This window comes from Vitis vinifera, chromosome 8 (genome assembly GCF_030704535.1).
Source record: "Vitis vinifera cultivar Pinot Noir 40024 chromosome 8, ASM3070453v1".
NCBI classification, from domain to species: domain Eukaryota; kingdom Viridiplantae; phylum Streptophyta; class Magnoliopsida; order Vitales; family Vitaceae; genus Vitis; species Vitis vinifera.
In genome coordinates this window covers 15223039-15249479 of record NC_081812.1, presented here as the reverse complement: position 1 = coordinate 15249479, position 26441 = coordinate 15223039, and the positions used below count along the sequence as shown (strand labels likewise).

General features: G+C 31.5%; 2 protein-coding genes and 1 long non-coding RNA gene across 8 annotated transcripts; 2 read left to right on the top strand and 1 right to left on the bottom strand.

The window, feature by feature from the left end:
- Positions 1 to 1706: 1706 nt before the first annotated feature.
- Positions 1707 to 7781, bottom strand: LOC100251717 (type II peroxiredoxin 2). 3 transcript variants are annotated; one of them, NM_001281032.1, is made up of 10 exons: positions 7595 to 7781; positions 7091 to 7232; positions 6918 to 6963; positions 6230 to 6289; positions 5834 to 5870; positions 5374 to 5453; positions 5128 to 5219; positions 3970 to 4030; positions 3536 to 3616; positions 1707 to 1959 (listed from the first exon to the last, which is right to left on the bottom strand). In NM_001281032.1, the coding sequence occupies exons 1-9, from the start codon at positions 7779 to 7781 to the stop codon at positions 3557 to 3559; spliced, it is 765 nt and encodes a 254-aa protein (NP_001267961.1). In that variant the 3' UTR covers positions 1707 to 1959; positions 3536 to 3556. The 3 variants fall into 3 exon arrangements, with proteins under 3 accessions (NP_001267961.1, XP_059594802.1, XP_059594803.1); XM_059738819.1 differs by having other exon boundaries at positions 1795 to 1959; positions 7091 to 7235; positions 7598 to 7781; XM_059738820.1 differs by having other exon boundaries at positions 1795 to 1959; positions 3541 to 3616; positions 7091 to 7235; positions 7598 to 7781.
- Positions 7782 to 18096: 10315 nt separating this feature from the next.
- Positions 18097 to 20001, top strand: LOC100267136 (two-component response regulator-like APRR7). Of its 3 annotated transcripts, none has more exons than XM_010655160.3 (4): positions 18097 to 18680; positions 19120 to 19179; positions 19299 to 19435; positions 19786 to 20001. In XM_010655160.3, exons 1-4 carry the CDS (start codon positions 18431 to 18433, stop codon positions 19870 to 19872), a joined length of 534 nt encoding a protein of 177 aa, XP_010653462.1. In that variant the 5' UTR covers positions 18097 to 18430; the 3' UTR covers positions 19873 to 20001. The 3 variants fall into 3 exon arrangements, with proteins under 3 accessions (XP_010653462.1, XP_010653461.1, XP_002275837.1); XM_010655159.3 differs by lacking the exon at positions 19120 to 19179 and adding an exon at positions 19018 to 19119; XM_002275801.4 differs by having other exon boundaries at positions 19018 to 19179; positions 19786 to 19997.
- A 2242-nt stretch (positions 20002 to 22243) lies between these two features.
- Positions 22244 to 25817, top strand: LOC104880040 (uncharacterized). Of its 2 annotated transcripts, XR_002030718.2 has the most exons (3): positions 22286 to 22695; positions 23917 to 23998; positions 25460 to 25817. It is a non-coding gene; the product is annotated as an uncharacterized LOC104880040 (long non-coding RNA). The 2 variants fall into 2 exon arrangements; XR_002030714.2 differs by having other exon boundaries at positions 22244 to 23998.
- Positions 25818 to 26441: the final 624 nt, after the last annotated feature.

The window sequence follows — 26441 nt, the reverse complement described above, 5'->3', positions numbered from 1 at the left end:
ATTTGTCCATTTTTCATCTATGGAGATTTAATATTTATTATTTAAGAACTTAAAATTTATTTTAAGTTATAAATTAATATATTTATCTTTATTAAGTATAATTAATATTTATCATTATTAATTTCAATTAATATTTATTTTCATTAATTTTAAATAATAAAATTTTTCATTAAACATTCATATCTAAAGTGTTTTAAATATATCAGATAACCCTAAAATAAAATAATTACTATAAAAAATGAGTCATGTGATGAAACTCATGATTGTTAAATATATTGTCATTAGATATGGACAAATAAAACAAAAATAATTTGAGATTAAAAATAAGATAATTATTTTGATTTAATATTTAAAATATTTTTTAATTTTAAATTATAATATTAAGTTATTTTTGCTAAATATATTTAATTTATTTAATAACTTAAATGAGATGAGTTATGAAACAAAAATAGCTATATATGGTAAAATTTCACCCTGTAGATTAATTTTTTTTAGTATCAATTCATAAAAACATTTTAGACCTAAATTTTCTTGAAATCAGGAGAAAAAAAATGAACAAAAACAGAACATTGGTTATTTTATGACAACTTTGTTAATTTACATTGAATCCACTCTCATCCACGTTACGCGTCATTGAGGTAATTTTTTAGAGGAGATTATGGTTTTAGAGCGACATTCAGAATCCACTGGGTAGATGATAACTAATAAAGTGGATAAGATGTAAAGAACTTGAGCGAACAAAAGCAAAATATGAAAAAAATAAAAAAAAAAACCAACTACACAAACATATGTACGTACCTCAAATTTGTCCCACGTTTCCACTAAATGGATAAAATCCAAGTATTTGTGCAGAATGCTGGATGAAGAGACATGCTCAAAAAATAAGCACAGCCCAGTTGAAGATAAATGGTTGAGTTCCAGGGCAACAAAAGACATAATTGGAAATGACTGCATTTGAGGTAAATTGTGATGGTTCAAGGGTCAAAAGATTAAATCAGCAAACTTGATCTAGCCCAAAATTGAACGAAGAAGAAACATAACAAATTGAAAAGGATACTTAGTGGATTGTTAGGCTGAGGCGTGACATTGCTCTATCCCTGAAGTAAATTTGCCCTCCTCAGGGTATCAATCTCCGTGCGGTAGGAAACTGGCGTCCTACTTCTAGGATTCAACAGTCAAAGAAACCTGCCTTAGGTGCACACCTTTGACAAGAATAGTACAACACTTGGAGACTTAGAATATAATTCCTCTGGATACTAGATGAAGGCTGTTGTCAGATGGTTACAGTTGGGGAAGCAGCAACAGCAGTGAAGGTGGTGGATGCAGGCATGCAGCAGGATAGAAGAAAGAAAAATTGCAGGTTTCAACAGCAGGAATGGAAAGCTCAGGAAGCAGTGTGAGAGCACTCGTTGAAGGCTGCAGTCAAATGGTACGCAGGGGTCCCTACGCAAGATGCCTGTGGGCACGACGCGCATCAAATATTCCAATTTCTGCCATGTATCAAATATGATTTAATTTAAATGAAAATTGGGGGTTTATGGAACTTTAATATTTAAATGTAAAATCACTCCACACCTATCATATTAATATTTTAATTTTCTCAAATTCTTGTCACTGAATGAGGATATTATATTTAAAATATGATAGCCTTAAAAGAAAAGAATGAGGCTGGGCTGACAACAAAAAGGTAAGACAAGCCTCTTAATTGAGCTAGCATCATAACAGGGACCAGGGATCTTTTTCTCTCCTTCACATACTATGCATGGCTCAGACAAATTCATATGGCTACAAAAAAGAGCAACAAAGTAATTTATATCAGCATGTTTGGAAGCCAAATTTTGTACATATATCTCTATCAACAGCTTCACATTAATACAAAATACGTGTTTCTACAGAACTTGCTTCAGATGCCATCGAGGAAGGTGATCTCCTGACAAATCAGCATCACTCTGCAAATGCCTGAAACAGAGAAAGAAAGTTGAATTCATAAATCTGAACTATTACATAAAAGGAATCAAGTTTGTGTTTGTTGCTGAAGCCTGAGATTTTAAGCTATCAATGCAGGCAAGGTTCTCCTAGTTTTGTCAAAGCCTGTTCATAAGCAGGTTGTATCATCAACACTAGTGTCTCTTTTTTCATGGTAAGCACAAGAAAAGCCTACTGCTTGTGGTGGGTCATGGTTTGTGCTATCGCCTCTCTCCTGCAGCTATTGCTACCCCTACCACCCATTACTACAGTAATGAAAAAATAAAAATAACCAAATGTTAGCCTGTCTTATTTACGTTGAGAATGGCTGGGAACATCATTTATAATTTAAACCTGTAAAGTCCTGAAACTAATTAGACAAACTCCAAAGATCAGATCAGATCAGCTCATCAGCAGTTGTCTTATAAGGTTTTGTAGAAATTTGAATTATATATTTCATCACAGCTACTGGGAAATACAGACGAAAAGGGTTTTATACAAATGAGGAACAAATCACCAGCAACTTAAATAACAAATGGAATCTAGAGATTGTGTTCTCTTTTCTTTCCAATTTTTGCCTATTAGTCACAGGACTTTTACCAAATTCTTCCAAGTTGATTCTCTGGTAGTCAGGAGCCTTGCCATCAGTTATTTTTTTTTTTACATAGACCACAAAAATTGTACAATTATGGGCGGTAAAATTTGTATGGCTCGAATCATTTTTCTATCATGAAATTTCAGGGCCATGGTCTGGTGCTACTTGTGCGAGTCAAAATTTCAGCCCAAAAACTTTGTTCCTTATGAACTAAATTTAGTTATAACAAAGGAACTTCTGCTGAGGTGCATTGCTTCTTCTTTTCCTTTTAAAATTTAATTTTTTTATTATTGCCAGGGAATAAAAATTCTTCGTCATTTTTATCTAATTTCCCATTTTATACGTTTTCTCAATGCATGTGGAGGAACAGAAAACACTACAATTTCTTAACACATACTTGATGATGTATTAGGCTGCAAATATTAATGGGTTCACTGGATTATGCCAACCATGTATTGGATTGTCTAGTCATGTTCCTTTAGCGGGATTACAACTACATCTAACAAGGGATCAGGTTCATCCAGGATAGCTATGCAGCCTAGCTAGTCAGCTCAGTGGACAAGCTCACAGGAACTCTGAAATTATTATTATTCATGCTTAGGGAATCAACATTTGGCAAGGTTACTGTATTTATTCAGTCTAGTTCTAACTTATTTTAAGTCTGGTACAGTTCTGTTTCTCTTACGAATTACTGTCACATGGGCCATGGATGGAATCATCCTCCACAATTATTGTTATCCTTTCATGTGGATGGTTAGGGAAGAAGGGGGAGAGGTTGGTGTTGTAATCCCAATCTCAACCTTCACCCATTGGCAAGACTGCCAGTTCACTCCTCAAGCTACTACTCAGTCTCAAAGAGTTGAAGATTGGAACACAAGTAGGCAGTTAGTTCTTACTCCTCGACCTCAAAGTCAGTAGCAAAGGTAGATACAGTTTGTAAACATAAGTAAAACCATAGAGAAGGTTAAGATGCACCTCACTGGCTCATTTCCTGCTTCATGAGCAACATGCAGTCAAAATATCTTCCATATCTGGATCGTCTCCTGCTTCTTTGTCCTAATCAACTCGACAAATGTACAATGATATATTAGGAAACTAGCAAAGTATCCCTCAAATGAGAATGTGTAATCCAAAATGGAGTCATTATGAAGATTGCCGACATAATCCCTTAAAACAAAACTCGGATCATTTTTCAACTTTTGAAATGCCACATTTCAAAGAAGTGATGAGAAACACATTGCTAAATTAACATATGTAGATGAATGTATTTGCAATTATCATTTATTACCAACAAAAGAATCTGATTTTTATTGTTATTCTTTTTCCTCTGATAGGCTTATTGATGGATTCACATGGTTATTTCTAGAAGCAAAAAGAGAGAGAACTGGATAGAAGTAGAAGGGACGAACCTTGTGGATGTATGAGATGTTACTTTTACCAGGACCTGCAACAATGATTCCCCCTTGCTGCCTGAGAAAACCACAACAAAGTAGCCTATTTTATATATCTGTTAAAATGTTTTTGTTTAAAATGAACAGAAGGTATTGAGATTGGCCTTGAGAAGAACATATTCTGGCTATCATCATTAGTTCTCATTTTGGGTAATACAGCAAAATACTTACATATAACAAAGCTAGCAAAAAGTAAGTAGTAGGTATAACTAGAATCTATGTCAATGCCATGCAATTTTATAGTTTAGCCCACTGAAATGGGCACAGGCTATTGCAAGATTTTTCTGGCAGTTCTGTGTACATTTACTGCTGCTACTATCACTTTATTCAAATGAAACATCATGGGAACGGCTAAAAAAGTAAACTTCACATGGAAATTTGTAATTGAAGCATAATATATTTTGAATGGTTTAGATAGGGTTTTTTATTAAGCATGTAGGGGTTATCAACTCAAGTTATAAGTTGTCACCACAAACGTGTTGAGGAATGTTAAGAGGCATTCAGTTAGTGGAAGATATCAACTAGTCTGTTCTTGTCGCACTTCTGATTTTCTGTTCATCATTTAATTTAAAGGTATGCTGTATTGAGTATAATTCTCTATGATAACATGATTGAAAGACTTACATTCTAAGGGCATGGTACTGGTGGGGGGAAGATATCCAGAAGGATTTGGAGGATGCCTCCTTTCTGTCTATTCTTGTGCTTATGGAGGGAGAAAAATCACGGAGCTTCAAGAGAAAGGAGTCTCAGCTCAGGTGTTGAAGGAATTTCTCCTTGGACCTTTTTTGGATTGTGCTAGGATCCTGTGGGGGACTGACCTCTCTCTTTTTGATCTATAGAGGGATTGGGTCAGGGTTAGGATGTTCAGCCCTTTGATTATTGTGTTTATATCCTTTTTTTTTTCCTTTGATGCTCTGTGAATTGCACTTCTATTTTGTAAGGCTCTTCTTAATATCTTTCTAATTTTTTTGGCTATAATAAAAAAATAAAAAATAAAAAGACACAGTTTTAAGGAGTTTAAAATTTAACATTTCTTTTACAAGGTGAGGATTTGTGAATCCCATCATAACCATGCAGGCATGATTCTAATAACACTTATCAAGATAGTTTACATACCAGCCTCCTCTTGTCACGGTATCCCTTTGAAAGGAAAGCCCCCAGTCCTGTCGATAACCTTCCATGTACAATTGTATAATCTTTAAACCTGCCTAAAATGTTATGGAAGCAACTTAGAAACTAAAGCTAAATGCAGTTTAAAAAACCCCAAAAATTGAGACTATCACATGTATAAGCTGCTAGCATTCTTATAATTAAACAAGGAGATAGAATGTGTGCATTCGTAACACAGCATTTCTTAAGTACCTGGGGAGTAAATGTGCTTAAAACTCCAGAAACAAATCCCAGTACTTCATATGACGAGTGGCTAGGATCTGCGTACACTTCTGAAACCAACAACAGATTCTATTACCTAGCAGCAACAAGGAGAAACACAAAACTATTGTAGAAACTATACATTTCAGAAGAGATCAAAAGGTAAGAAATGTCAACAACTTCTGGATGGACCCCTGAAATCTCCACAAGGTGAACAGGCAAATCCGAGTTAGCCAAGCACGCTCATTACTACTTTAAAGCAGTAAAAACTTTGCTTTGGTTATGGAGACTCATCGCTGTGAGATGGCATAACAAACGAGTGATAAGACAAACCCTAAGAAATTACTCTCTTGCAGTAAGGATTACTACTTCTCATGATACACATGTTGCCATTTGAAATTGGCCTCGTGGAGATCCATGAGAGACTTATCAAGTTTTTTCAGAATCATACCTCCTTTGAAATTTGTTTGCTCAGAGAATGCTTTTGCCTACATCAAAATTATTGCTAATGGTTATAAAAAAGGTACATGGTATTAGCATGAAGCAATGAAAGAAAATTTTTTGCAATTTGAGGCTTGCAGAAATCAATTCCAGTGAAGAAGCAGAAAGAAATACATGTTTAGCAAGATATGTTCAATGACTACAACAAGTTTTATTATGAAGGCGGTCCTTGTTAACCCAAATTTGATAGTCAAACTTTCCTGAAATTTTGTTAAACTGCAATTAAAAATAAGAAGAGTCCAACAAATACTGTTACATCCCATCACCATATATATTACTCATCACATTAGCTGATATGCGATCACAAATATTAAGGAACAACTCAATAAGCTTTCTCAGTATATACCTGATCAATGCTACCAGGTCCAATTAAAACTAGTGCCACCCCAGATGCATCCATTCTATCCTGTCAACAAATTAGAACCATGATATTAAATGATGAATTGCTGTCAAAAATGAAACACTTTCCATTGATAGTCTCAGAGGATGCCGGCCAATCTCCCTACGGTAAGCAAGCACAAGATTCAACAACCATCGGTTTGATTTTGGGTTTTGTGGTACAGAGTTCAGACGTCACTTGCAAGTGGGAATGAGTGGTCTCATGATCTCATCCAACCCAAAAACCAAGGCAAATTTTTTTTTTTAAGAAAGAAGAAAAGCAAAGAAAAAAAGAAAGAAAAATAAAAGAAAACAAGTGTTTAATGAAGGATTTAATGCAAATATTTAGGTGGAAGAACATCCACCATCACCAAAAGGAACATAAAAAATCCCTACTGAAACAGAAGTAACCTTCCTATCCTAATGGCATTTCTAGAAAACCATGGTACAAGACAATATTAAAAATCAAGAAAAACACTCGGTGGATATGGAATTCCTCTAGTATTTTCCAAAAGTTCTTGCCTCCCAGATGTGGGGTATCAAATAAATCCGGAGCACCCCACTTTTTGTGAAACTAACCAATGCTAAATCAATCTAAAAATCAAGAAGGACAGCCCATACAATGATGATGAAACATCCTGCTTATGCATCATTACCTTCTGAGAGGCAAGCAAATCAGCCCGTTTGCGGCAAAAAACACATCTGCAGTAAATAATCAAGAACAATATAAAGGAAATAAATAGAGTGATCAGTGCAAGTGCTTCTGGAAGCTTTAATAAGCAAAGGTTCATAATGAATTGGATGCATAAAACTGAAAAACAGAACACACCCAAAATGGCGAGCAAATGCCACCACAGCTTTTCTATCTTTCCACAAATCAGAAATTGGAATCCCGTTTCCATTCAAATCAAACACTTGCGCTCTATCCAATAAGTTCGTGGTATCATCACTAACAGTGGAAGATTCAATTCCTGGTTACATTAACACGTTCAATTATCAAGTGCCTTCAAACCAGTTCACGTCTTCCGAAGACTGGATGTAATTTACCTCTCTAATAGCATTTAATTTAACTTACGCTATGTTTGGTGCTCAGAAATTGAACCCGAGAAGAAAAAATAAAAATTCCAATCTTAAACTTCTTTAAAAATCAGTAAAACAAAATAATTCCCTTTAAATAAGCCGCATACACGGCTATTTGGATTGGTTGAATTCTCTGTTTGGTCACCGAGAAAGAAAAAGGAAAACAACAAATAACAGTAATTCAAAATTCTCTCTTTTTTTTTTCTTGGGCATTTTTTATCGCAACAAAATAAAGGAAGAGTCAGGAACTTGCCAGGAGAACCGGAGGCGGCGGAGGCTGTGATGACTCTTCTCGATGAAGAGAGTTCGATGCTTTCGTTGCAGGGTCTGAAGGAGAGGGAAAAGCCGAGATTGCGACTCACACGTGGCGAAGGGAGAATGGTGATTCTCCTGCGTTGGATGGTGTTGGGCAAGATCGTAGTGGAGAGAGAAATCGCCATGGATGCTCAGAAACACGTAATGACGATCGTTGGCTGTTGGGAGAGAGTGGAGACATTTTTTTTCCCTTCTTCATTTTTTTACCTGTGATCCGATTGGTCCAGGTTTTGCAAATCTTGCTGCCATACATTATTTCAGCTATGATTGTTTTTCCAAAATGAAAAGTGAAAACCGACAGGTGTCTTCGTATTCAGAATTTATTTATTTATTTAATAGTTAATAAGATGGATTTTACAAAGATTTAATGGAGATAATATTATTTTAAAATAAAATAAATACTTGTTGCAAATTGGTCAGTAAAGTTGCATGAGCATGAAACTCCTTTTTTTTTTTTTTTTTAGAAAAACACTAATGACCTGTTTGGTTATATTTTTTGAAACTTACTTTTAAAATTTTGTTTTCAAGATTAAAAAAAAGGAAGATTTTTTTAGTTATTTTCTAAGAATTTTTTTCTTTAAAAAAAACTTTGGATTTTTTTAATTTTTATTTTGTAAAAAATTTGTAAACTCAATATATATTAAAATACTAATCCTAATGTTTATAATAAAAGTATAAATTTGTTAAAAAATAATAGTATTTTAGTAAATATTATATAACATAGATATTAATATTTTAATAAAACCATAAATTAGTTTTCTTTTTTTTTTTTGTAAAAAATAGATAATAATATTTTATTTAAAGTAAATTATAAATATAGCTTTCCTTACATCATGAAATTGCATGACCATTTGATTTTGTTTGAAACAAACATAACATTCCCTCTTGGTTCTCCCTTTTAATATAAGGTTATTTAGTTAAAAGGGATGAAATACTTACACATTTAAAAGAATAATTTCTATCTATTGGAAATACGAAATATATTCTTCATCAATTTTTTTTATCCTCATATAAAATTCAAGTTTTTTTTTTCTTTTTTAAAGTATAGGGGTAAAAATGTCAAATTGAGATTATATTTACAATTTTCAATAAATGAAACTTATTTTTTCACATGTGAGATATATTGTCCTTCAATACAAATATTTCTTTAACATATCCATCTCATATTTCCTCAAATTTCAGGTGCCTTAGAAAAAACCTTAGACAATGGTGGTAGAGAAACAATGTCTATATGTTCTTGGCCTCACCACCAATACCACAGTCGAGAAATCTTACTGGCATACAAGAAGCCACCTGTCCAATACCACCCCAAGAAGAAATGGAGAAGTCTAGAGAGAGAGAAGGTTTGATATTTGAATGTGAGGTTGAGTTTCAAATGCTTTTTAGTTTTTTTTTGTTAGGGATGACAATAGAGCAAATTTTTTACTCGAACTAGTTTGAGTTGAAGATAAATAAGTTAAAGATAAATTTGAGACTTTTAAAAAACCTTCAAGTATTTTCTTACCCTTCCGGAGTTATATATACAATTAAACTTAAAAATAGTTTTTGGAGGCCACTTCATGCACTTAAGGAGTTGTGGGACTTTTTAGATCAATTGTTGAGGAGCAAATGTTCTTTCATTTAGAAAAATGTGTGCCCTTCCTTTTATAAGCTAGCTTTTTCCCCTTTGCCCATACGAATTTAGCTAGTTAAGATTCATATTCTTATCTGTAGGCATAACTTCTATGTCATTGTTGATTTCAAATTTTAAGATCAAGAAACTTACTTGAGACGAGTGCTATCCATGTCCCTAGCTTCATTAAACCTTGGTGTATGCAACACCACCTTCCAGTAATACGTATCGCAAAGACTAGAAACCAAATACCACTTATCTAGTCAAATAATATGTATCATCCCCTTTCCACGTAATAAATTTTCCTTATTAAATAGTCCTAATAGCTGCACTTGTTCCTTTATAGCATCATCTAAAAGCCTAAACAATGTGGAGATGGTAGGAAATCTATAATGATTCCATCTTAATAATAATAATAATAATATCCTATTTCATCAACTTAAAAGGGTAGAAATGCCATCTTTCTTATGACAATTAAGAAACAAGGAAAGTAAAGAAATACTTCATAAGTTATAATTGGCCCATCCTTTGATTCCCCATGTATAAGATTCATGGACTACGCCTAATCACATGTTTTTGTCCCAAAAAATTCGAAATATCAAGACAAATAAAAAAAAACACAATTTTACTATTCACCCCACTTTTGTTTCTCTAATAAGCAAAAATGTATTGTTGGTGTACCACATATATTATTTTATTTCATCACATGATTTATAAAAATTTCTTGTGTGAATGACTTTAATTTGATATAACTTATGAATGTAGCTAGGCCAACAAGTTTGGTGCATCCATACCAAATCTTATCACTTTAATGTCTTTTCCTTTGAATTTGTAAGAAGATGAGGAGAGGAAGGTTAGAAATTTTGCATCACTTGTCTTGTCCATCAAATTCTAATTAGGCCAACCATGATTATTTTCTATTTGGTTTATGTAAAGAGGTCTCTTAAGTATATTTGGTAATTTTATTTTTTGTTTTAAAAACTAAAAAGCAAAAACATGTTTCATAATCATAAAATAACAAATAAAAAACTTTTATTTATAGTTGAAGGACCGATAATGCGGTTTGGCAAAGAAAAATAAATGTTAATATGTATCAATGTTTTGAAAGTTAGGCCAGATGAGCCAATCTATCTGATTGACAATTGGTGACTTTTTCGATCCAATTTACCTTAATGGACTTTAATTTGATATCATTTATCAATGTAGTTACGCTAACAAGTTTGGTACGTCCAAACCGAATCTTATCACTTTAATGTCTTTTCCTTTGAATTTGTAAGAAGATGAGGAGAGGAAGGTTAGAAATTTTGCATCACTTGTCTTGTCCATCAAATGCTAATTAGGCCAACCATGATTATTTTTCTATTTAGTTTATGTAAAGAGGTCTCTTAAGTATATTTGGTAATTTTATATTTTGTTTTAAAAACTAAAAAGCAAAACATGTTTCATAATCATAAAATAATAAATAAAAAACTTTTATTTATAGTTGAAGGACCGATAATGCGGTTTGGCAAAGAAAAATAAATGTTAATATGTATCAATATTTTGAAAGTTAGGCCAAATGAGTCAATCTATCTGATTGACAATTGGTGACTTTTTCGATCCAATTTACCTTAATGGACTTTAATTTGATATCATTTATCAATGTAGTTACGCCAACAAGTTTGGTACGTCCAAACCGAATCTTATCACTTTAATGTCTTTTCCTTTGAATTTGTAAGAAGATGAGGAGAGGAAGGTTAGAAATTTTGCATCACTTGTCTTGTCCATCAAATGCTAATTAGGCCAACCATGATTATTTTTCTATTTGATTTATGTAAAGAGGTCTCTTAAGCATATTTGGTAATTTTATTTTTTGTTTTAAAAACTAAAAAGCAAAAACATGTTTCATAATCATAAAACAATAAATAAGAAACTTTTATTTATAGTTGAAGGACTGATAATGTAGTTTGGTAAAAAAATAAAAAATGTTAATATATATCAATGTTTTAAAAGTCAAATTAGATCAACTAGTCTAACTGAGTGACAATTGGTGACTTTTTTAAAAAATTTCAGTCCAATTTGCCCTTACGGACTGTTTTATTATTGAATTGGAATAGAACTATTTGGATCGATGGTTGGACCATTTGGGTAAACCATTCTAAGGCCGTTTCAAGGGTGAAACCTATCTAACCTATTTGTCACCAAGCTCAACACGCATGATGACTTTGAAAGCTCAAGGTGGTTGCAAGATTTTTATACAACACATATATTTCATTAATTTCCAATATGGGATGGATTAATAATAAGTCAAAAAGTAAATAATTTAAAAATCGGATCGAACCGACTAGTCCAATAGTCAAATGACGACTTTTCTTGTTTAGTTCGCCCTAATGGACTATTTTATTATTTAATTAGTATAGAACGATTGACGGTTGAACTATCAAATCGGGCAAAATTGGTTGGTTCCGTTCAAATTGATCGCTCAAGCCCAAAACCATTGCATGCAAGGCTTGTTCACTCATGAAACCATTTAACCCATCTTTCACCAAGCCCAACATTTTTATATAACACATATACGACCATGAACTATTGAGCATTTTCATTAAATGATTTTGCAAATCAAATTATATAACAATACTAATGTTTTTTTTTTTTTTCAAATTTTTATCCAATCAATGTAAATATTTATATTCACATATTTTGTATTTTATCATATAAAACATTTAAATAAATGTAAATATTTACATTCACATTTATTTTTGTTATAATAATGAAAATAACATAAATTAATTAATATAATAATTTTAAAATAATAAAATACAAAGACATAAAAATAAAATTAAATATTATAATTTTCTTTACATTTTAAACATATCTTCATACTTAAATATTATATATGTTGTTTTTAATAAAATTTAAAATATTAATACATTTATATTTATCTTTATCATTTAATTACATATATCAAATATAAAAATGAAATATTATTAAAAAATTTAATTATATATTTTAATTTTCTTATTATTATTTTTAATTTTATATAATATACAAATTATACATTATATATTTATGAAATCACTAATTTGACTGTAGTTCAACCTTCAACTCGGTCAATTATAAACCAATAACTTATAACTTTTCTGGTTTAATAATTGGTCCGATTATGAGAATATTGATATATATTAATTCTCCATTTTAAAATTTGTTGAAAAGGATTTTGGAATAAAAAAAAAATCATACTTTTTTTTTATAATAAATTTTGACATCAAATTTAAAAAAAAAAACAAATTTCCCTATATGATTTTTAAATAAAAACTTTTGAAAAAAGTGCAACCAAATATACGTTTTTGGCCCAAACATGAATTTTATTTTAATTTTTAAGATGATTATAAATTTACAACATCATGGCAGGAAGAGAGCGTGTGCTGGGGGTGGGGTGGGGGAACCCGACCTCTACTCTCTCCTTACACATCGTCTTCACCACATCAAACCCTATTAATCTCGGAGTATGATCAGCCCACCTTCATTTCCGATGACCCTTCCAAACCCACCCTTTCTCGTCTTCGCAACGACGCACCAGGCCACTACAGCTCCACATGATCCGTCCGCCGTCACTACTCTCCACCGCCAACCACTACAGCCACCCTCGCCACCATCTTTTCACCAACTTCACCTTCATCTGTCGAATCAGTCATCGTGGGTTCTCTTTGCGGCAAGGTATAACAAGTCCTTCCCATGCAGTTCTTTTTAAATTTATACTCATCCTGGATATTTTCTTTCTCTAAGTATAAGGAAGAAGAGAATGAGAGATTTTGGAAAGGAGATGAGAGTCAAAGGTCGAGGATTAACGATAGAATTGCATGTGATGGTGGTCGAGAGAAAGACATTTACTAGGAGTTGCCATTGATCATGCTATCTATACATGTGCTGCGGGTGGAAAAGGATTAGGCTACACGCTTAATCATCATGCTGTTCCTTCATTAATGCAATTATGAAGGTTTGTAGGCTCTGCTTTTCATATGAGAGAATCCACAAAATTTAGACTCATAACCACATCTTAGGAATTGTCCCACGTGAAAAATGGAGTACATAAACCTTCATAACTATATTTATGAAGTAGCACGACATCAATTAAACCTGTAGCCTCATCCTTTTCCATCGGCAGCACATGCATAGAGTTAGTACCAATACTCTCGAATCACCATCGCATGCAGCTTTATCATTAATCCTTAGCCATTGACCTTCATCTCCCTCCCAAGATCTTTTATTCTCTTCTTCCCTGCACTCTGAAGGTAATAGTCGGAGCTCTGCTTTCAAGGGTGGAAGTGGCAATGGGAGTGACAATCATTTTGATAGTACTCTTCTATTATGAAATCCAAGTTATGTAATCATTTTGCTGAATGAATGTTGGGTTTTCATGGTGCTGTGGTGAATCCTTGATGGTTGAATAAATAAGAAACGCATCTTACATTACTTCTAATATAGACCTAAGTCATTTTGTGAACTGTTTTTGGTCAAGATCTGCAATTCACTATTCTCGTACAGCAGATAGATGAGTCATTTGTACGATGTATTTTATTATACGTAAAACAACCAAAGTATAAGAATGAGAGTGACGATGTATATCATTATAGTAACTCAATCACAGAACAAGAAAAGACTTAAAGCTTCTCGCTAATTTCAACACCTCAATCAATGGTGAACCCCACCGCATGGGAACTGTTTTCTTAGAGCACACACCTTGTTTTCCGGAATTCTCCATTCGCACTGCTGTTTATTTTTGGCCTAATTTTTCTGTCTTTATCACATGTGACGATGGGTCACGTCAAGCTTTACTACCAGGTAGAAGAAACAACATACATAACTCGTATATAAAAAATAAAAAATACAAAAGAAACTTGCACATCCTTTGCTTTTTAGTTTTTAGTGCCCCAAGATAATCATAGAATTGAAATTGGAAAAAATATGAAAAATCTTTGGGACAACATTTCTAGCCTTCTAGAAAGAGTTACACAAACATACTTGGCCTTAAATAAAGTCACCTTTCTTATTCAAACTATCATTCATCCTATTTGATAATGGGCTTGTTAGTAAAACATTAAAGTTATGTTTGATTTTCAGAAAGTTTAAGATTATGTTTGTTCCCAAAAATTTTAAGAAAAAATATATGGAAAATAAAATATAAAGAAAAAATAAAAAAAAAGAAAAAATATAAAAAATTAAAATCAATAAACTATTCTTGTTTATTATTTCAAACTCGTTTCACTTATTTAGTTTATTGATGTAAGGATAAAATAATTCAAAAATATATAAATTTAATTTTAATCAATTTTAATTATAATTGATTTTTTTTTATATTTTTCATAGGACAATCAAACATGAGAAAATCATTTTCTTTAATATTTTTTTTCTTTTCTTGGTATTTTTTGGAAATCAAATACAACCTAAGAGAAAAATATAAGGAAAAAAATAGAGAAGAAAAGTATAAGAAAAAAAATTAAAGCTAATAAATTATTTTTATATCTTATTTCAAACTTATTTCATTTATTTAACCCTTTTATATCAAGATGAAATAATTTTAAAATAAATAAATTTTATATTAAAATTAATTATATATTTCTTTATTATTTTTAATACAACCAATATAAAAAAAAAAATCATTTTCTTTAACATTTTTTTTTCTCAGCATTTTCCAGGAATATAGCCAAAGAATTATTGAATACTTGAATATATGCACACCCTATATTTAGGGTTGTGGTTTACGTAGAATGGAGTTATTTTCCTCTTAGCTATCTTATCTACCTGGGACTATAAATTTTGAGGAACTGCTTCCAAATGCAGGAGAAAAAAAATTGCTCTTGATTTTCAAAATGTTACTATCATTTTGCCCAACAAAAGGTTCAAAAACTATTATTCTTAGTGCCCATTTGAATATATTTTCTATTTTTAATTTTTAAAGTAAAAAAAATAGCAGTTTATTTTATATAAAAAGTAGAACTTTGTGCACGTAAAGTGATTATCTATATTAATTATGTTTTTAAAAGTGACTTTAAAAAATTTTAAATTTTAAATAATAATTTTTTTTTATATTTCATGGTAAATTTTTAAAAGTTGTTATATTTTATATAAAAATTATTACTATTTTTTATTTTAACCGAAAAAAAAAAGGTATTCAAACAAACATTTAAGTCCATTGGGAGTGAAAGAAATGATGTGATGAAGAACTCTCTTCAGATGTAAAGACCTTAATATTACGATCTCAATGTGCTTCAAAACATGTCTATCATATGTACGTCTTTGTTAAATTGTATTTACCCTCATGTTTTGACAATCTATTTTTATATTTTGGGTTTCTTTACTATATCAAATAGTATTTTTTTTTGGTACTATATTGAAAATGCATTATCAATCAACTGGTATCACGTAACATTTTAAAATTTTTATTTTTTAATCATAATCTCAATATAAATTCAATAATTTAGATGTGGATTTCTATTGATAAAATACTTTTTAGCATTTTTTTTTATATTTCAAACTCTTAGATTTTTATTTTTATTTTTTTTTATGGGGTCTTATCGGTTGTTATTTTTCCATTATGACATGATGGCACCAATGATTTCTTTTTTGAAACAAGCACTTGGAATAAATACCATTGTCATTTGTCACATGGAACTGGTTTGGCATTTGCCAACTTAGCCAAACACCCTCCAACCTCTCCTTTAAACATCATTCTAGTAACTAGTAGAGTAGTGGGTAACCAAGATTCCTTTCCATCTCCCTAAAGTTTTTTAACTTTTTCATGTTGTAATACAAATGGCCTGCCCATCCTCATTCCTCCTCAAGTCCCTTTTAAAGGGGAAGAGTGAGCTTGATTGAATAATTAGCTCGTCCTTGTTGAATTTGGGCCATGTGAATGATAGAAACGACCTCAGTTTTCTTCTTTCTTCAACACTTTTCCTTTTGTTTGGTAGCATGTACTGTGGAATAAATTAGGTGTCCGTCCCTTCTGAACTGCTCCATGTGAATGATTCACTACTTTCAGAATCCACTCCAACATGTTTAATCCCTTTTTATCTTTTAAAAAAAGTGACCTACCATCATCTCATATTATTTTTTCAACATACCATCATCCCACATTGTTACTACTAGTTTTTACTGGTAGCTTAGACCAGTTTTGTAATTATTTTTAAAAGCAACTCTAAAAAATAATTTTTAAAAATAATTTTTTAATATTTCATAAAATAAAAATCTATTTGAACACCTAAAATATTTTTAACTTATTTTTAAATTATATCTAATATTTTATTTTTAATCATTTTTAAAACAAGTAAAAAATAACAGAAAATAACTAAAAAATATTATTTAAAAACATTTTATTTTCTATTATTTAAAAACAGAAAATAGAAAATGATTTTTAGTTATAAAAAATATTTACTTATTTTGTTTTGAAGAACATAAAATTATTTTTGAACTCAAACTATAAATTTATAAAGTTTTTTCCTATATTGTTCAAGGTACTACTTGAAAGAAGAGATACACACATATTATCATAGATTTCAATTGAGTAAGATTCCCCCCTTTCCAATCACATCATGGCTGATATGATGTTTTTTATTTTTTACTTTGAATCATACAACAAAAATGTGGTCATAAGCCACTGGCATACTTCAAATTCTCCTGGCCACAATCCTTGGTCTCAAATAAGCTACAATCATTCATATCTTCAACATATGAAAAGGGCATCAAAATTATCAATTATATATCATTGTTGTCCTTCTGAAAACATAGATCCTAACCTTTTCTTGATCATTATTTTTAAGAAATTGTTTACCAAAATTCAGAAAATTAGTGTTAGATTGACAAGATGATCTCAGTTTTACTTAGCATGCAATGCAATGAATTAAGAAAGAAAATTTTACTTATAATTAGAGGTGACAAAATTTGACGTAATTCATAAACCTAACTCAAACTCAACTTGCTTTTTATGGATTTGGGTTGAACTTAATCGTGTTCAAGTCAAATTCATGTTAATGCACATAATTTATTTAATAAATAGTTCATATTTAAGTCAAACCATGTGCTCAAATTTGATCCAAAATAATCTATTTAATAATCATATCATGTTAAACAATTTAAACACCCATTTAGCTTAGGTTTGACTCATCTAAAAATGAATATTTCTCTTAATTTTAAAATGCTTAAAATATTTAAAAATAATATTATTTTAGATTTATTAAAGATTAGGGGGCAAATAGGCTAACATTCAATTTACCCCATTTCAAGTTCAAATAAACCTTTTTAACATAATTACCAAATAGGGTGATTAAGTTATAAATACATTGAATTAACAACACACTGACACAGATATAATCTTACTCAACTTGATAATTAAATAGATTATGCATATTGTGTTGCGTTACATGTTTAATAATCAAGTTTTGTTCATATTTAGAATTTGTTTGACAATAATTTTAAAAAATGTTTTTAATCTTTCTAATATTTAAAAATAATTCTTTAAATAAAAATTTCTAATTATTAAAAAGATTAAAAATATTTTTTAAAATTACTGTCAAACAGACTCATATTTTAACATGATCATTAATCATGTCGTATATGGGATAACTCACTTGGTTTAATTAATACTTGATGTTATGACACAAAATGAACATGACATACGAAGAAGAATTATCACCTCTATTTACATATGAAAGCTTACATCTAAAATGGGAAAAACAACTATCACTCAATTAAAAACAGCTGTTTTAATTTCGTTTGTCTTTAAGTAAAAACTTTTCTTCAAATATTTTGTCTGGACTCTTAACTCAAAAAGCCAAAAGCATTAACTTAATTTTATCCGGAATCTGAACTACTAAGTCTACTCTTGAGTCTGAGCTTATCTGGTGAACTCACACCTTGAGCTGCTGTCTATCTCAAACATTAATCACTATCTATATGCACACACCCATAGTATCTTTCTCCAAGAACATTCCCTCCTCAACAACAAAATTCTCAAAAATTTTAAATTTGATCTTTTGAAAAATCCTTATCCTCTAAGTTTAGTTTCCATAGTAGTAAGTTATTGTCTTGATGGAGGAAGGGTTGTGCTGTGATGTTGTTGCAGGGTAAAGATAAAGAGTGAGTTGTAGGGGGCAAGGTTTGGTGTGATTTAACGGGACTGTTAACATGAACGGTGATGGAAAGATAGGGTTACCTGATCCGGGTCAGTGCGGGGAAGATGGGAAGGATATTAAAGCTAGGGATGGAGATGAGGTTCCCTCTGCAGACGGCGAAGGTGACGATGTTAGTGATGATGAAGAGTCCATGGATTGTTACGAGGCGTTGGTCCTCATGAAATCTCGTGTTCTGCTGGTGGAAAATGATGATTCTACGCGCTATGTAATCGGTGCTTTGCTTCGCAACTGTGGCTATCAAGGTTAGTCATCATCACTCATCTCCCTCTCTCTGCTTCTAGTTCTATCCTTCTCAACAAATATGGCATACATGGGTGTAGCTAGTGTCACTATCTTTCACAAGCATTTTCGAAAACAATTTTAAAAATCAGTTTTGCGCATTCTTCGTATTTATGTCATTATTTTTTTAAAACAATTATAAAAAAATAATTAAATAATATTATCTAAAATTACCATATTTCTATTTTTAAAAACAAAACAAAAAATAAAAAATGGCTTTCAAAAATAATTACCAAATATGGTCTTAATTTCTTGGGTTATGCTTGTGCTGTCTCCAACGTTCAATTTGGTGCTTTACAGTTACAGAAACATCGAATGGATTGCAAGCATGGAGGATATTAAAAGATACAAGCAATCATATTGATCTTGTATTAACTGAGGTGAATTTACCTCGTCTATCAGGTATTGCACTGCTATGCAAGATTATGAACCACAAAACCCGCAAAAATATTCCAGTAATTAGTGAGTATATCTTGCGCTCCTTCTTCCATCGATCCTTCTGACTTGATGCCACATTGTGTGGGATATTTTTGAGCAACTGGTATTTAAATTTGATGAGATGAGATTTGGGTTGCATGCAGTGATGTCTACACATGACTCCGGCGCCTTGGTGCTCAAGTGTTTGTCAAAGGGTGCAACCGACTTCCTAGTCAAGCCCGTAAGAAAGAATGAGCTCAAATTCCTTTGGCAACACATTTGGAGGAGGCGCCAAAATAATGTAATGTAATTTAAGACTTCCTTTCACGGTATTTTTAGAAAACATTTTTAGCATAAAAATTATTTTTGAATACAAATAAGATAATAAACAAAATTTAGAAAATATTTTTAAAAAGTCAAAAAAAATTATTTATAGTGTTTTGAAGAAAAACTTAATCGATAATTTTTCTAAAAACATTTTTATTAAAGTAAAACCCGCTTTTACTTTTTACTTTTTTTACTTTGAAACTTAATTTACTCTTATAAGGCTATGCATGCTTCATTATTGATCTTTAATTGAGTAGTAAATTTTTCCCCTTTTTGGCTCCTCAGTGTCCTCACTTATCTTTAATTTGCCCTCTTTTTGGTCAGGGATTTCCTTGCGGAAGTAAAGGAGATACGCAGGATTTAAAGCCAAAGAGTGATGGGGATTCCAATTTTCAACCCCAACAACAGTGAAATGATAAGTAGTATGATTATGTATTTTTTTTTTAATGGCCAAGCAGATCAATGTATCTAGAAAAAGGTACAATTTATGTATTTCTTTTCAATGTGTCTAAAAAAAAAACTTGTTTTTTTAAATGTGATTTCAGTGTTGTTATTTTATTTTATTTTTTTGAATGAAAAATTTATAAAATTATGGAATGATTTTATGGAGAAATAGATCAATTTTAAGGTGAAAATAGCGGTTATATGCGAAAGAATTTTTATATTAATTTCTATTATATCCAAATAAAGTGATTTTATGTTGTTGATTTTGTTTTTGAGTAATAAGTTATTAGAAAATTTTATATTTAAATTTTCTTGACAAAAAAGAAAAAGAATAAAATCCTAACATTGATTATTATTATTATTTTTTTATCACAACTTTGCTATTTTACAGTGAATTCTCTCATCCAGGTTACACAATAGTAATTAGTAAGGTAGTTTAAATTTATTTTTAACAAAAGTTATCCAGAATTTTTAAAAATAAATTTGGTTTTTATTTTGTATGAAAATTTTGGTTTAAGTATCTTACAGATAAAAAAAATTAAAAAAAAAAACACACACCTTCATTTATTCAAAATTATAAATGTCCCCTCAATTTAATATTTTTGTTCCAGCATTTTATTTTTTTGAAAAATAGAAAAATGTTTTGAGTGTGATATGGGGATAAGGAAATTGATGAAGGGTGTTATATCATTTAAAAAAAAAATTAAAATTATTTTTCTACGTGTGTGACGTTTTATCTTTTTTAATTAAATAATTTAAAATATAGTTCTTTTGGAATGAATCTAAAAAGGGAGTAATAAGAAATTCTAGTAGTTTCTTTGAATAAAGAAGTTACCAACATTCAAGTTACAAGGATCCTCAAGAAAAAAGTTTGGATAAAGTTCTCCTCTTAACGTCCAACTAATAAGTAAATCTAGTTCTTTTAGAGTGAATCTAAAGGAGGAGTAATAAGAAACTCTAGTAGTTTCTTTGAAGAAAGACGTTACCACCATTCAAGTTATAATGATTCTCAAGAAAGAAGTTACCAACATTAAAGATTATAATGCAAGTTACAAAGATCTTTCGTAAATATGAAGACCATTTTCCATAATGAGAAAGAAGGGTATATATAAGAAGTTCTTTTGAAGCAAGAATCTCAATGCAAGTGATGGTTAATTACAAACCTTTGTGAGGGTGTAAACTTTCACTTAGTACACATCATCATTCAGTCTTACTACCACTTCTGCACATGAGCCTCAAGTAATTGAAAATCAGAAGATGATAATACTGCTAGTCACCATAAAAGAAAGAAAGAAAGAAAGAAATAATGACACTAGAGAAAGTTTTATTTATTTATTTATTTCTGATTTTGCTATATTCTTGCATTGTTGGAATGTCTTGGTATTAACTACCCTATTGCAAATGAAACATAAATGCATCCCATAGAATGCATATATTTAAAGAAGTTGCAAGCATGCTATAGGATTTTGCATGAATTAATCTCATAAACTCCATTATTTTAGAATTATGAAAATCATATTCATGCTTATTTAAAATCAAGAGAAATAGAAAATTATTTTAAAATCAAAGAAAATTGGTGAAAGTGCTTATTTGAAAAGAAAGGTAGCAAGTTATTTAAAATCGGGATTTTTAGTGACCTAAAACCCTAATGAAAAATGAAAGTTGAGGACTTAAAATCATTTGAAAACTAGAGTGTAATTAAAACTATTTGAAAAAAATTTGGAGTTTTGAAATTTATTTAAAAATTGGAATTTTGAAGAATTATTTGAAAATGAAAGTTTTGAAAATTAAATATTGGAGAATTATTTGAGATGTCTTGAAAATTAAATTTGAAAATTGGAATTTTGGAAAATTATTTAAAAATGGAAGTTTTGAAAATTTGAATTTTGAAGAATTGTTTGAGAATTGAATTTATTTAAAAAAAATAATTTTGAAAATTAAATTGGAGAATTGGAGTTTTGAAATTTTTTTGAAAATTGGAGTTGTGAAAATTAATTTTAAAAATTGGAGTTTTGAAAATTAAATTTGAGAATTGGAGTTTTGGAAATTAAATTTGAAATAAATTGGAGTTTTGAAAATTATTTGAAAATTTGAGTTTTTACACCAAAAAAATAAATTAATAAATAAATAAAGAGTGGCCATGTATAGCCATGTACTCGTGTGCTCCTGTCAAGCCTCATTTTCTATCCCAAAAGAAAGCCTTTCAGTCAACAGTCAAGCCCATGTAAAACAAAAGCCCAAATGAATATAAACTAATCAAACCTAAACTCAATAAATAAAGCTTAAAGCCCACTTAGGCCCAAAAATAATCACAACTCAATGCCTTGAGAGCCCACCAATAAAACCCAATGCTCAAAATATCAACTGTGAAGATCAAATGACGGCTTTACCTCACTTTCAAATCCGAAGATCAATGGATGTCAAGCTGATGGAGAGGGACAATGGTTGCACGTTGATGATGGCAGTGAGGGAATGGAGAAATGGGATGGGAATAGAAATTTGTGAGTCGCGGCATGGGCGGGCAAAGAAGGCATGGGTATGGTGGAAGGGGCAGCAACATGTGCTGGATGTGAGAGGTGGGCACGCAGGAAGAAAATGGAGATGAAAGAAAGGGAAGGAAAGAGAGGGACGAATGGGAGAGAGGAAAGGAAACGAAAGCAGAGGGACGGCGAACAGTGCCACGAACCGGTTGATACCGGAAAGGGAGGAGGAGCCAGAGAAGCAGCCGCTTTTGGTGCGGCAGCAGCCACCGGAGCAGGGGCAGCAACACGCGGATGAAACCACATTGACGTCAGTGCTCTTGTTTTCTCTTCTTGATCCTCTTCTTTTTTTCTCTCTAGAAATCTTGCTCTCCGAGCTTTTGTTTTTTTTCTTTTTTTTTTCCTTTTATCTGGTCTCTCCCCTGCTGAAAAACCTTCCCCCTCCGGAACTGAAAATCCCTGTCCCACTTCTGTTAGATGCTATGTACTCACATACATTAATAATTGTTTATGATTAACCCAACTATACATATTTAATTTATATTTATTAAGTATGGGTCACAAGTGTGTAGAGCATAAGTTATATGTGTCTTATGTGATGGACGAAAGACAAATATGGCCAAGAGCCCGATGGGTATGGTCCTAATGCATTGAAGAAATTAATAAAAAGGAAAATGTCTTTTTAAGTTTTCTTTCTTGAAAATACGAAATGTTCCCTCTCTTGTCTCCAATCGCAAGGTGGTTTCCTCCTCGCCTTACAAGAACCATACTTTTTCAAGACCGTGAATGGATTCAGGTTTGTCTACATTTTCTAATCTAATCTAATCTAATCGGCATGTTATATTTATATGATTTAACATGAAATTTCTGGTTTTGGGTTGACAATGAAGTTTACAACTTCTGTTTTTCTCTCCGGATATCACCCCCTCCCCTGCCCTCTTTCTCTCCCCCAGCTTTTCAACTCCAATCTGCCTCTCTGTCCATCCTATGCTTAGCTCACTATGCCAGCCATCATCCTCTATTCAGAGACGTCCCTCTCTCAACCACCCCCGTGGCAAGATGGAAGTCCTTTGCCACACGTCCCAGCATGCGTGGCTCCACCGGAAACCGGCCCCCACTCCTAAAACAAGCTGCCAGCTCTTCCCGGGGTGGTAAAAATATGCTCCAAAAAAAAACTTAGACAAAAAATGAGGGTCTACAACTCACTTTGAATTTGGGAATTGCCTTGGGTTATAAAAATTGTTTCTGCTGACTGCATGTTCTACTATGTTTATTCGCTGCAATACTTCTGTTCTCATCATTCAAGGTGCCATTTCTCTTCTAAACTGATATAGCAATTCTTGATGCAATATCTATTTTAATTTTCTTTCCACTGTGGATTTAAGCAAGTTATTAGCAATCTTATCCAGTGGATATATTTTTGCAGGTAGATCACAGCCCTAACATATTTTCTGCTTCTATATGTATTCTGCTGTGTGGATTTCTGCAAGTAAGTTATACGATTCCTATTTTTCTCTTGTTTTATAAACAGTTATTTGCTGCTGATGAAGATGAGACAGACCTATACAACAACTTTGTAGTGAAGACATGCCAGAAATTCATTCCTGTGACTGGTAACTACCTTGTCTTTCTATGCATATAGACATGTATATACATATATGGGCGTCACAGGAGGTTGTCAATAGTTTTTTTTTTTTTTGTAATATTTATGAACTAGTCAAGCTTTTCCAACCTGAGATGGAAATTTTGGTAGTTTGACTTAATGTGGTTCCATAATCATTAAACTTGTTTTACACATGGCCAAAATCAGAAAAATTGCACTCTGAAACCTAAGGAATTATGTCTTGAATGTGACGGCATTGGTCACTTCTGTTTTCTCCAGTATAAATTTGTGGTTGTATGGTTCGAGGCTGGCATGTCCTGTGCTGCCATATAGATAAGAATCCTTATCAATGGGAGTTTTCCAATTCTGCTTCAGATTTCTGCTTGTTAGTCATTACACATTTGCTTTAATTATTGGTGTGTTGTTGTTGATAACATTTTCTTTCCTCCTATAGGAAAATATATTCCAACTTTCCAGTCTTGATGCCTGAATATTCTTGCCTCTAGTGCAATGCTCAAGTTCCTACTGTTACTCCCTTTGCTGTCCCGGCTTATTGTTGGACAAAGAATGCTACCGATCACCATCAAGATCTATAATGAAGAGAGCACTTCAATGAAGAAATAATAGGATGATAATAATTATTAAGTGTGTTAAAAATTTGAGATCTAGCCAGAAGCAGGGGCCAGTGACTCAAGCTCAGCCCAGTCCAATCTAAGGTACTCTCAGCTTGAGCGAGCCCTTTTGTGAAATTAACCTTAGATTAGGTTCAAACTGGCCTGATATTTGACCTTCTCCTTACAATTGTTAGAACTCAACACATAGTTTACATTCTTAACCATATAATCTAGGATATTTCTGTAGGCTCAAAACATAACATGCTAGGAGGGCATATACCCAGGTCCTTTTTTCTGATCCAACTCCAGGTTGAGTATACGCCAGCCCAAGCTCAGTCCTTGTTAGATGGGCTCTAGAAAATCAAATATGAAGAATGAAGAGATAGAAAATAGGATTTGAGACGAAATACAAAGAAATGAAAGGGGATCAAGTGTATTTGTACTGACTCTGAGATTAACATCGTCCATTTCCATCCAGTAATTACTCTGGAGTCTGGACTCAACTTGGCTCAAGTATGCATAAGAAAGGTAGTTTGTGATAAGGATTTGTGGAGTCAGATTGTATGTATCAAATCATTCCTCTCACAGATTTTCCTAAACTTTCGTTTTCTTAATATTGCTTTCTATAAACTTGATAGCTAACATTCAATCTTTGAAGTGGAATGTATGACAACAGTGATGAGAACTGTGCAAGAAAGCCTCCTAGGCTTTTGAGGAACTGTTTTCTCTTTTTCTTTTTCCTTCTTTTTCAAATCTGAAGAAATATTTTATTTGCTAAAAATGATTGTGTTGTTGGCAGATTATGTTGTGCTAGCTGATGTTTATGGTCCAAGATTTGTTTGTTCTTAATGTTGCAGCTAGTTATGATGGCAATCTATTCGTAACAATTCAAGATGGTGTCTGGAAAGTAAGTCATTGATGGGGTTGTGTTGACTTATCAACATCTTACTCTACGCCCTATAAAATGGGTTAGAATTTTTCTGCAGATCAGGAAATCGAACTATCAAGTCTTGGTGCTGGGGTACTGTTGAGTCTAATGAAGAAATCTGAGTAGCCAAAGGAGCTGGGACAGTCGATTGATTTCTTTTAAAATTTACAACAGGCAGTCACATTGTTGCTCTCTTTGTCTGTTCCAGTCTAATTTACAATCAGCCACAACTGTGAAACTGATATTTATCTGGCTTTGATGGTAATAATAGATTTCATTGAAAACTAGCAATGGCTGTGGAAGAAATGTGGAAGAAAACTAGTAATGGCTTTTATGGTAATAATAGATTTGATGCTAATTTTGTGTGGCTTGGAATAGACTATTAGTGAAATAATATTCTATTTTTCCTCTCAACATTCTCATTTATTTTGTTCTTATTTCCTTTTCTAATTCTTTTATTTTACAAGTATTTTAAAATTTTCACATTTAAAAAAAATAAATCTATAAAATTGAAAATGAAATAAGGAATAAAATCATATAAAATAAATTATGTGATACGAAATATTAATGTAAATAAAATATTATCTTATATGTATCTATAATCAAACATATTTTAAAATATTATCTCATATCTATATTTATAATAAAATATATCTTTAAAAAACACGGTATAAATATTCTATTTATTATTATTACAAATGAATATATTTTTATATTAGAATAATTTCATGGACTATCATTATAATTTTAAATTTTTCATTTCTAAAAATAGTTTTTATTTTTCTTAATCAAATGCTTCTTCTTTTTTAAGTAAAAAAGAATAAAAATATTTTTAGAAAATAAAAATAAAAAATAAGAATTATTTTTAGAAAAACTAAAAATGCTTTTTCCTATAAAAAAAATGCTTTTTA

Bases quoted from the DNA above. Each gene is read 5' to 3' on its own strand.
- LOC100251717 (NM_001281032.1), bottom strand. From the start codon at position 7,781: ATGGCGATTTCTCTCTCCACTACGATCTTGCCCAACACCATCCAACGC. The intron at 7,233-7,594 runs GCAAGTTCCTGA...TAATGTAACCAG, and splicing joins CGCCGCCTCCGGTTCTCCTG to GAATTGAATCTTCCACTGTT. The intron at 5,871-6,229 runs GTATATACTGAG...ATTTTGATGTAG, and splicing joins GACCTGGTAGCATTGATCAG to GCAAAAGCATTCTCTGAGCA.
- LOC100267136 (XM_002275801.4), top strand. From the start codon at position 18,431: ATGAACGGTGATGGAAAGATAGGGTTACCTGATCCGGGTCAGTGCGGG. The intron at 18,681-19,017 runs GTTAGTCATCAT...GGTGCTTTACAG, and splicing joins TCGCAACTGTGGCTATCAAG to TTACAGAAACATCGAATGGA. The intron at 19,436-19,785 runs GTAATGTAATTT...CTTTTTGGTCAG, and splicing joins GGAGGAGGCGCCAAAATAAT to GGATTTCCTTGCGGAAGTAA.